General features: G+C 38.2%; 1 protein-coding gene across 10 annotated transcripts in view; it reads right to left on the bottom strand.

Moving 5' to 3' along the window:
- The window catches only part of VPS8 (VPS8 subunit of CORVET complex), a 363874-nt gene that overhangs the window by 91961 nt on the left and 259655 nt on the right, over nucleotides 1–12258 (bottom strand). For all 10 annotated transcript variants that reach the window (XM_074404642.1, XM_074404643.1, XM_074404644.1 and 7 more), the window contains 2 exons: nucleotides 6672–6761; nucleotides 4160–4202 (listed from right to left, as the gene is read on the bottom strand). In XM_074404642.1, the coding sequence (XP_074260743.1) occupies nucleotides 4160–4202; nucleotides 6672–6761 (133 nt within the window). The remainder of the gene's footprint in view (nucleotides 1–4159; nucleotides 4203–6671; nucleotides 6762–12258) is intronic.

The raw sequence follows: 12258 nt of genomic DNA, 5'->3' as shown, positions 1-12258 counted from the left end.
TTTGTAGATTAACAAACAGATTATTCTGTGAAATAAGAGTTCCCCACAGAAATGTTTTACATTCTTAGGACAGATAAAGCACATCATACTTAGCATTTCAATATGCTATGGAAATATGGAAAATCCCCAGTCATCTGTCTAAGGATTAGTTAATAGAGAGATTATCGTTCACCTTCCTTGGACTACTATCTCTTCTTCTGCCTATTTCTTAAACACAGATATTCCACCAAGATACTAGTTTAGGTCTCTTCATTTTCTCAATGATTTCAGCCATTCTCGTTTCAACTCTCATATCTTTGTTAATAACTTTCAAATACACATCTCTAATCATTCTTCCACTCAGAATCTACAGGTTGAATTTTCTAATGAAACTAAGACATTTATGTCCACATGGATGTCCTGCAAGCACTTGAAACTTTGTATGTGCAACTTACTTTTCTCATTTCAAATCTGCTCCTCCTCCTCCATTTACAAACCAAGTTAATGGGATCATCATCTTTAAGTCAACCAGTCTGTAAATCTCCATCTTTGGTGCTTCCCTCTCCATCACCCCACACATTCAGATAACTTGCTAAGTCTTGCTGATTCTACTTCCCTGCTTGCTATACGACCACAGCTTTTACCCTGGTGGACCTTTTCATCTTCTCATCCATGCTACTGCAACAGTTGCTTAGTTGCTAACTTTTGACGTCCAAATCCTGCATCCCTTGTTTTCTTTTATACTGTCACTAGGGTTCTCTTAAGCACAAGTTCAAACAGATCACTCCCTTCCATAAAAACCATCAGAGTCCTAATTCTGAAAAATAGAATGTAGGTAGGCATCTGACACTAAGTAAACAGAGTAAAGACTTGGGTTCATCTCACCTCTATGCTCCGGTGTCACCCGATTATTTCTTACTCCCTGAGGTTACCAGCCAGGCACTTCCATGTTCATGTTTTCCTCAGCCTCGAAGGTCCTTCTGCTTCTATCAAACTCCTATTTACCCTTCCAGTCCTTCTTCAAAGGCTGTCCACAAAACTCACTGATTTATAGGTTCCAAAGAGTTCCTGAATTTTTCACACACCTTTGACATTCTCAATGTACCTTTTACGACAGACACACCATCCTGCTGATACTCCAACGTTTTATTGACGTATCTGTCTCCTTCTGGAGACTAAAATTCTTTGTGCAGAGGGTAGGGAAAGCTATGTTTTAGCAGTCTGTGTATACAGCCCATAGGAACTGAGCACAATGTCTCACAATTAGCAAATCTTCCCAAATACTTAAACACACTATCAAAATAAAATATCAAAGTAGATGTGCCGGGCGCAGTGGCTCATGCCTGTAACCCCAGCACTTTGGGAAGCCAAGGTGGGAGAATCACCCTGAGGTCAGGAGTTCAAGATCAGCCTGGCCGACAAGGTGAACCCTCATCTCTATCAAATATACAAAAATTAGCCCGGTATGGTGGCAGGTACCTGTAATCCCAGCTACTCAGTAGGCTAAGGCAGGAAGACTTACTTGAACCTGGGAGGTGGAGGTTGCAGTGGGCTGAGATGGCACCACTGCACTCCAACCTGGGCAACGAGTGAGACCGTCTCAAAACAAACAAACAAACAAATAAATAAAATAGATGGCAGGCATGAGACTATTTTTGGAAAAGTTATTCTCACTGGAATTCAAAACACTGGCCTCTGCAGACATACCATCTGCAAATGACTAGTGATTTTGGGGAAATACTCTTCTTTTTTCCTCAGTCTTTCATGTATTATCTTGAAAAGGTATTCTCAGATGGGTGTGGTGGTTCATGCCCGTAATACCAGCACTTTGGGAGGCTAAGATCACCTAAGGTCAGGAGTTTGAGACCACCCTAGCCAACATGATGAAACTCCATCTTTACTAAAAATACAAAGATTAGCTGGGTGTGCTGGTGGGCACCTGTAGTCTCAGATACTCGGGAGGCTGAGACGGGAAGATCATTTGAACCCAGGAGGCAGAGGGTGCAGTGACCTGAGATCACGCCACTACATTCCAGCCTGGGAGACAAAGAAAGACTCCATATCGAAAAGAAAAAAAAATAGAAAAGTTATTCTCATAACTCTAAATTTTAAAAAAATGCCATAAAATGCAACAAATATAACCAAATTGACTAAATACATACTGATAGTACAAAAATAGTAATTAGATGCCCAGTTGAACTATCAATATACAAAAGTCAATCAGTGTTTACTGGTGTTACAAAAAGATTTACTATCATACCTGATGATCATACAACAGCACAGACCCTCTCACCTAGGGCCTCACTTCAAAAATACAGGTAACTAATCTACAGAGAATTAGGAAAATGCTGTATTAGAGAAATGTGTGGGCCAAGGGATCTCTAAAAAATGTGTGTTAAAGAGGATCATCTAAAAATCACCCACCAGTGGTTCCCTGATCTTGAGGAGGCCTATTTTTAAAATGTCAAAGAATACGAAAACAAACAACCTAATTTTAAAAATGGGTACAGGACTGGAATGGACATTTCTCCAAATAAATGGCCAAAATACTCATGAAAGTCAGTATCACTAATCATTAGAGAAATGCAAATCAAACCCATAATTAGATAGCTACTACTAAAAAACCCAGAACAGAAATGTTGGAAAGAACGTGGAGAAATTGGAACCCTCGTGTACTGTTGGTGGGAATGTTAAATGAAGCAGCAGCTAGGGAAAACAGTATGGCCGTTCCTCAAAAAAGGAACAGAATTAATACTTCATCCAGCAGCCTCACTTCTGATTATACACCCCCAAAGAACGGAAAGCCAGGTCTTGAAGAGAAACTGTACATTCATGTTCATAGTGGCATTAGTCACAACAGCCAAAAAGCAGAAGCGTCCCAAGTATCCACTGAAGGATGAATGAATAAATAAAATGTGGCCTATTCATGCAATGGAATTTTATTCAGCCTTCAAAAGGAGGAAAATTCTGACACAGGCTACAACATTTATGAACCTTATGGTAAGTTAAATAAGCAAATCTCAAGAGGACAAACACTGTGTAATTTCATTCATATGAGATAGTTGAGTAATCAAATTTAGAAAAAGCATGGTGGAAACAGAAAATAAAACGGTGTTTACCAGGGGCTAGGAGGAGAGGGGAACAGGGGAGCTGCTGCTGAACAGGTACAGATGTTCAGTTTGGGGAGATGAAAAGATCTGGAAGTGGATGGGGACAATGACTATAATAATGTGAATATACTTAATGCTACTGAACGGCGAGTTCAGTGCTGTGCGAATAAACACTTAAAAATAGTTAAAATGCTAAATTTTATGTTAGGGTATATTTTATCACAATTTTTAAACAATTTTTTTTGAGATATTCAAGGAATATGATGAAAATTTTACATCTGCTGAGGACAAAGCCACTCAAGATACTAAATTGTCAACTTTCACTTTTCTTAGTTAAAACCGTATAAATTCAGTTTGGAAACACTGGCTATGTTCAACATTCTACTAATCAGAGGGTCTGATTTGCTGTTGTTTGGCATATTAATTTTTAGGATGTTAGTTATATACCTCATTTAAACATAACCGAACCATACTTTTGTTATAACAAAAGTATAAACAAAAGGATAACCAGCCAGGCGTGGTGGCTTATGCCTGTAATTCCAGCACCTTGGGAGGCCGAGGTGTGCAGATCACTTGAGCCCAGGAGTTTGAGACCAGCCTGGGTGACATGGTGAAAACCCATCTCTACAAAAAATAAAAAATTAGCCAATGTGGTGGTATGCATCTGTAGTCCCAGCTACTTGGGAGGGTGAGGCAGAAGGACTGCTTGAGCCTGGAAGGCGGAGGCTGTGGTGAGCCAAGGTTGCACCACTGCACTCCATCCTGGGCAACAGAGTGAGAGCCTGTCTCAAAATTAAAAAAAAAAAAAAAGATAACCAACAAACAGTGGCTAATTTTCCATACATTTGAGTCCACTGAAAATCAGCATCACAAAGTCACAATGGTTTCTATGATTTCCTGTTCTGAACTCTTGAAAATTAGCTAAAATTGAGATCCATGTTAAAGAGAATCAACAGCAATTATGCATGTATGCAAGCGTAATTATTACATAACAAATGCAGTTTATTAAACATCTTTTAAAACATGGGGTCCATGGATGAAAAAAGTTGTAATTATATTCAAGAACTTACTTTCACCTTGATGTGTTAGCTCCTGAAGTTTGCTTTGTAGTCTCTAGGAGATAAACGGAATATAGGAGTTAAAAAGGAATATTTTACATTTCTATCCACCAAATACTTGAATTAACATATTTTAAAGGTAAACCCCTCAAAACTGCAAGGTTATTAAGAACAGTCCTTTACCGTCAGTCAGAAGTAAATTCTCGTGTTTACAGAAAGTATAGCCAGCAAGATGAGAAGGGACCCAAAGCTCCAGCAGCACCTGTTCTGCCCACCTCTGCTTCTCTTATCCCAGCACAGTCATCACTTACACTCTTTAGGTTCAGTAATGAGGATCAGGATTTATCTATGCTTTGGATGAGGGAATACAGCTCATACTGGGTGATACAGTTTGGATATCTGACTCCTCCAAATCTCATGCTGAAATGTGATTCCCAGTGTTGGAGGGTGGGGCTTAGTGGAAGGCGTCTGGGTCATGGGAGTGGATCCCTCACGAAAGGCCTCGTGCAGCCTCCTGTGACAACGAGCGGCTTCTCCCTCTATTAGTTCACACGAGAGCTGGAGGTCTAAAGAGTGTGGAAGCCCTCCCCACACCCCACTCTTGCTCCCTCTCTTGCCATATGACACATCAGCTCTCCCTTACCCTCGCTTCCTGAGGTCCTCACCAGAAGCAGATGCTGATGTCATACTTCTAACACAGTCTGCAGAACTGTCAGCCAAATAAACCTCTTTTCCTTGTAAATTACCCAGCCTCAAGTATTCCTTTATAGCAACACAAAAGAGACTAATATACTGGGTCATGAGTAAAAGGGGTATAATATACTGGGCTATGAGTAAAAAGCTTATAAGCTAAATTTATGAACTACTCCCTCTCAGTTACCTCATACCATCTGCAAATGATCAGTCACTTCTCAAATCTGCCTCTCTTCTCTCCACTGCCACCGACACACCCAGCTCAAGCCCTCACAGACTCCTACCTGTCCCACTGCAAAGGCCTTCTAAGTCCTGTCTGCTTTGTTTCACCTCCCTCGTCTCTGTGTCCTGCCTCCCATCCCCTACAGTCACCAGAGCAGTCTTTATGAAACAAACACCAAATCAGTTTCTTGCTTAAAAACCTTTATTTGAGCCCATGTGACAAGAAGATTAGCCGCAATTCTTTAGTGTGTCCAACAAAATCTGTCCAAATCTGGATCTAGTCATTGTTTCTTCCCTGACCTGCCTATATATGACACAGCAGAAGCCTAGGGAGGCCGCTGGCACTCTCTTAGTAATCCAGACTTCTTTGCTTTGTATTCCTAAGCCTTTACAAATGATGGCCTCATTCCTGACAAAGATCCCCCATTTCTCCTCTCATCTGTGTCAGAAATACTCTTATTTATTCCCTAAAACTAGGTTCATGGTATTGTCAAAAAACAAATTGCAAGAAAAAAAAGAGGTCTGGGGTAATTTACGTATTAAAAGAGATTAAAAGCCTACACAAAGCCTCTGTGGATTATGCCTCCTGGCTTATTTTGGAATCATATGGCTAGAAGGAAACTAGAAGCCAATATGGAACATTTTACAATAGAAATATGATATCCCTAAGCCATTCCTAGCCAGATGACAACACTGAAAACAACAACAAGAAACTGCTGCATCACTTTGCTTCACCCTTCAGGATGGCTACTACCAAGAAAACAGAAAATCAGTGTTAGCAAGAATGCAGAGAAACTGGAACCCTTGAGTATGGCTAGTGGGGATGTGAAATGACATGGCTGATATGGAGAACAGTATGGCAATTCCTCAAAAAAAAAAGAAAAAAAAGATCCAACAATTCTAATTCCAGGTATATATCCCAAAGAAATAAAAGCAAGAATGCAAAGGTGTTTGTATATCCATGTTCACAGCAGCACTATTCACAACAACCCAAAGGGAGAAGCCACCTCTGTGTCCACTGAAGGAGGAACGGGCAAACACACTGTGGTATACACATAAAAATACTTGCCGGCCGGGCGGGGTGGCTCACGCCTGTAATCCCAACACTTTGAGAGGCTGAGGCGGGTGGATCACAAGGTCAAGAGATCGAGACCATCCTGGTCAACATGGTGAAACCCCGTCTCTACTAAAAATACAAAAAATTAGCTGGGCATGGTGGCGCATGCCTGTAATCCCAGCTACTCAGGAGGCTGAGGCAGGAGAATTGCCTGAACCCAGGAGGCGGAGGTTGCGGTGAGCCGAGATTGAGCCATTGCACTTCAGCCTGGGTAACAAGAGCAAAACTCCGTCTCAAAAAAAAAAAAAACAAAAACGTGCCAACAACTCATCAAATGGTACACTTACACACGTTTTTTACTGTGTAAATTTTACCTTTCAAAAAGTACCATAAAGAAATATGAAACTCTAGTTAATGTCATAAATGATAAAAATATTTAGGGGTAAATGTACTATCTGCAACTTACTTTGAAACATAAGAAATTAAGATGGATTCATGAATGGATAGAGGAATAGAAAGAAATATGATGAAAGAAACATAGTAATATGTTACCTCTAACATTATTAAGAAGGCACCATGAATATCTCCTTTCTTTTCCAATAGATATGCAGTGACTTCATGAAGTTGATACTTCTGAGAAATCTAGCAAAGAAAAAGGATAAATATTTTTATTCACAAATCTTGTTTGTGGAGTGGGAAGATCCCACTGAGGATGAAAAAAACTCATATGATAATAAATAATGAATTTATACATTATTAGGATGATACTTTACAGGATAATATGCAAATAACTGACTTTCTAGTCATATAGTGGCTCATTTGGCAGTTCTACTTGAACCAAATTCACTCATTTTTTCATTTATTTATTTTTAAAAATTGTTACACACCTGAATTAGGTATATACACTGGAGATAAGCTAACATTATATATGTACATAGTAATAATACAAACTAGAATTTAATCGAGTATAATTATTAAACAATTGAAAATGACAATGAAAACATTACACATCAACTTGTAAAATATTAATAGAAATGAATAAACTAAAAATCTCTAATAAGTAAAAAAGAAGTATCAGTTAGGCTAAGGAGAAAAAAAGGGAAAAAGTACAGAAAGGCATACATTTTCCTGAAAAAGAAGAATCAACACTCTGGAGATGTCAATTCTCTCCAAATTAGTCTAAAAATTCAATGTATTCATAATCAAAATTCCAAAGAGTTTGTTTCTCTTAAAGAAACTTGACAATGTGACCTCTAAATTCATGTGAAATAGTAGGAGATGTAGGGCACCAAAGTAGCCAAAGCTTTTTATAGAAAAAGAGTAAGGAGGGAGGATTCCTTTTGCAAATGATAAATCTATGGAAAAGCTGTGGTGTGAGTATAGGGAAAGACAGCCAAAGGAAGAGAGCAGAACTCATCAAGAGAGTCATGTATACTTCGGAGTTTAGTATATGGCAGTAAGGCATTAAAAACCAGTGAGGAAAGGATAATAAAATGCCACATGGACCATCAGCCACCATGTGGAAGTAAAGATATAAATCCTCCTTTTGATCAGCTTGCAAAAATTAACTCCAGATGGATTAAAAGCCTAAATATAAGAAGTTAAACTATAAAATGTACCTGAGAATATCCTTTATTCCATTAAAATAGAAAAGGAAAGACACTCTCTCTCCTCTCTCTCTCTCTCTCTCTCTCTCAAGCCTTAAAGAATGGTAAACTAAAATAGAAGTCACTAAAAACCAAGTTAAATGATGTGCCATAATAAATGGGAAGAAAGTAACTCCAACACAAAATTAGCAAAGGATTAGAGATACGAAAATCAGAAAGAACTTCTAGGACTCAGTAAGAAAAGGGCAAAAACTCAACAGGAAAATGGGCAAATGATATGAATAAATAATTCAGAGAAAAGAAAATCCTAAGGTTCATCGAACATATGGAAAGATGTTAAATATATGAGTAATTGCTAATATCCATCATACTGGCAAAAATCAGGAAGACTGAAAACACTAGGCATCAGCAAGGATGTGAAAAACAGCAAAAAAACACTGCTGATGGGAACAGAGACAATTAGGCAATCAACTTAGAAGTATCAGCAGAACTACACTACTTTGCTGTCTAAACAATTCCATTTCCAGGTGTATTACTTAGAGAAGCCTCATATGGGCACACAAGAAGATATGTACAAGGATGTATACTGTAACACTGTTTATAATAGCAAAAGATTGGAAACAATCTAAAAGTTTGCCAACAGGGAAATAAATTGGCATATTCATTTGACAGAACAGCATATGATCATTAAATGAATGAAGTAGATCTACATGTATAAAAATTTTTTTTTATTTGGTAAAAGTGGCCGGGTGCAGTAGCTCACGCCAATAATCTCAGAACTTTGAGAGGCCAAGGTGGGCAGATCACTTGAGGTCAGCGGTTAAAGACCAGCCTGGGCAGCATGGTGAAACCTCATCTCTACTAAAAATACAAAAATAAGCACAGTGGTACGTGCTCATAATTTCAGCAACTTGGGAGGCTGAGGCAGGAGAATCGCTTGAACCTGGGAAGTGGAGGTTGCAGTGAGCCGAGATCACACCACTGCACTCCAGCCTGGGCAAAAGAGAGAGACTCTGTCTCAAAAAAAAAAAAATTGGTTCAAAAAAAGCAATTTATAATAAAATACCTACTGTATGATATTAATGTAAATTTTATAAACATATACAACTGTACCATGTATTTTATAGATACATACACATATAGAAAAAATTCAAAACATAGATCAGGAGGATAAATACCAGTCCAGGATGGTGGTGACCTCAGGGGATGAGGGGAGCAAGACAGATAATGGGTGCTTTACTTTTAATATAAACAAGAACAAGAAGATAACAAAGATCTAAGGCCAGTATGGCAAATGTTAACTGTCAAATTTGGCAGGTGGGTATACACATAATTGGAATTCAGCACATTTCTGTAGATTTAAAATATTTCATAATTAAATATTTTTAAAAGTATGTGGGGGAAGTTCAGGAGGTAGATGCAGAAAATACAGGCAACTGTTTCGAGAGTGTTGACAGCAAAGGAAAAGAGATACATGACAGCTAAAAATTAAATGTTAAACGGGAACCATGCTGTTAGAGAAAATAGTGTGTGTGTCTGCGTAGACAGACATTCTCATTTAGAAACAGGAAAATAAGGGAAGAGAATTAAGGCAATGAGCGTGCTAATGCTACTCAATTGCTATTTAGTCTATTAAGTCTTATGGCACAACAGGACTATCTAATCATCTGTGTCTGCAAACAAGAGCTTGGTCTCCTTTCAATATTTTTAGTATGTTCCTTTTTCTATACTTATTGAGTTGGTTACAATTTCTATCATACTTGATGAATAACAATTTCTATAAAGCTGACGTTACTAAAATAAATGAAGAAGCAGTTTATCACAGCAATTAAGAGCACGCACTATGGAATCAGACTATCTGGGTTCAATCTCAGGGGCCACCACTTACTAGCTACAAACTTATACAAGTAACTTCATATGTGAGTCTCCCTTTTAATTACCACTTTGACTCATGAATTACCATGATTTTACAGTGAACTGTGATCCTATTCTGATCAAATCTTTTAAACCTTTGACATATTTGACAGGCTTCTCGAAATCAAAGTTCAAATTCTAAAACTGAGTCTTTTTTTTTTTTTTTGAGACAGAGTCTCACTCTGTCGCCCAGGCTGGAGTGCAGTGGCAAGATCTCGGCTCACTGCAATCTCTGCCTCCGAGTTAATGCAAGTCTCCTGCCTCAGCCTGCCGAGTAGCTGGGACTACATGTGTGTGCCGTCATGCCAGGCTAATTTTTTTTGTATTTTCAGTGAAGACAGGGTTTCACCATGTTGGACAGGCTAGTCTGGAACTCCTGACCTCAAGTGATCCACACACCTTGGCCTCTCAAGTGCTGGGATTACAGGTATGAGCCACGACGCTCAGCCAAAACTGAGTCTTTTTAACCTCAGCCTAATATTGGGATGTTGCAGATGGTGCCCGAAGCATACAAAAAAGAGATAATAAACCAGCTTATTTGATGCGTTAAATTATATGGGAAACACTGTCGCATAAGAAATGATGCTTAACCTTCTTTGAATTGAATTTGTATATAGTGTTATTAATGTGTCTTCCAAAATTCTATGAGATCCCTAGAAATCTGCTATGTCTTAGCATATGTTATCAGTCATATTTTGGGTTATTATGTTAAATTGTTGTAGACCACAGAAAATCACCAAATTTCCTTGACAACTGTGCCTTTAATCACAGTCATGTTAAGTCATGTTGTTCACAGTTAATTACTTTATTTTGACACTTTTTTTTCTGAGATCTCCTTGCAAATGCTAAAGTGTTGCATTTTCAAGGGGGTCATGAAAAAGGGTGCAACAAATACTCTTGAATACAGGTTTTTGACAACTGTGACACCATATTATCATTGGTTTGGGTAAAAACTTCCCAATCCCCAATGGAAAAAACAAACCTGGCCTCAAAAAATTGCTAATCTGACCTTAAGAAAAATAGGAATTCATTACACTGGACTGAAGTAATTGTTATGACTTGTTTGAAACACTGCTGATATTTTTTGTGCGTTGCTTTCCAGAGTTAAGAAAACTTTTTTCTGGGGTGGGGATGGGCGGGGGCTATTCATAGCCTTAAAATAATTTGGTAAAGTATAGTTTTTGTGAGCAAAATTAAAACATTTACTTTTTTTCTATACCTGATCCTTCCCAAATTCAGAAACTGAATATTCATATTCTACGGCAATATGGTTATTTTCACGAGTTCAGTAAGAATTTGCTCTGTTTGTAGCAGAAAAATTGGAAACACGGGTTATATTACCAAGGCTTTGATTGAGATGTCATTATTTTTAGATATAGCCGGACTGCTTTAAGTAACTAAGCTTAACTTTAAGGAGGCAATGAAGTCCTTGGAAAAACTGGCCTGATACCCTGTCAAGATGGTACTCTTACGGGGTTCCTAGCCTTGCAGTGAGTAAAGAATACCACTTTCTGAGAAACCCAGGAACCTCAGAATACTTGGGGGCCTCAAAAAAATAACATAACAAGGCATTACAGGTAATATCTGATGATGATTGCTTCCCAGCCTGAAGATGAGAGACTTTTAAAGGTCTAGGCTGAGATTTATTCTAAATTTCAGCAGAGCATATTTTTAAAAAGCCTAAATGGCCAATCGCCATTCCTGCAGTACTTATATAAATACTCAAGCCAAATATAATGACACTAAACTTACTTTACAAATCAACTGAACTTACTGTGATTATTTTTGGTAAAAATGGGAGAACTTTCAGAAGAAAAAAATTACAATCAACATTATGAGATTCTAAACTTATGATCTGAGATTTTATGATTTACATGCAATTGGACTAAATCCTGAATTTTCCATTTCCTCCAGTATCTGACCAACTCTCCAAACTGATACTTGAAAATTTTCTCCCATTTTTCTGACTTGGAATCATGGAAATTAAAACTGCTTTTCCTGACACCCTGCACACTAAAAGCTAGACAACTTGACATAAACTTCAGAGAAATCACCACAACAACTTACTATGGACAGAAAGTTCACTGGAACACCTCATTCAAACTGCAATCCAGGAAAATCCGTCAGATTGCCACTTCCTACTTTCACCTCAACTACAGATACTTTAAACACAAATCTTGAAATATTCTCAGCTGGCTCCCCTCCAGACTGAGAGACAAGCTTGCCTCCTAACAGTAACTTGTGTTTCTCTTTGTTTCTACAGAAATGTCTTTTATTAAATGCCGACTGGCCTACACCTAACTGTGATGGAAACGGATTTACAATAGCACCTCCTAAAATGAGATGCAACTATTTAACTAAACTGAGGTATTTTCACAACCAAGAGACTGTTTCAATAAGATATGGGACAACGTACCCGAATTTGTTCCTTTCCACTTGTTTTAATCTATGATTTTTTCCCCCTCTGTCAATTATGTCAACCCAAATCTCTCCAGAGCTACTCACCTAGCTCTCAGTATGTGAAACTTTCTGAAAGCAAAGTTTCAAAAGGAACCCTGAACAAAACCAAAATACATCTCCCCAAAATACTGAGGACTGTCAGACAATGAAAATGCAGG

Source organism: Saimiri boliviensis, chromosome 8, assembly GCF_048565385.1.
Source record: "Saimiri boliviensis isolate mSaiBol1 chromosome 8, mSaiBol1.pri, whole genome shotgun sequence".
Lineage (NCBI taxonomy): Eukaryota > Metazoa > Chordata > Mammalia > Primates > Cebidae > Saimiri > Saimiri boliviensis.
Note: the sequence above shows the minus strand (reverse complement) of the source record. Positions and strands in the feature narration are given on the sequence as shown.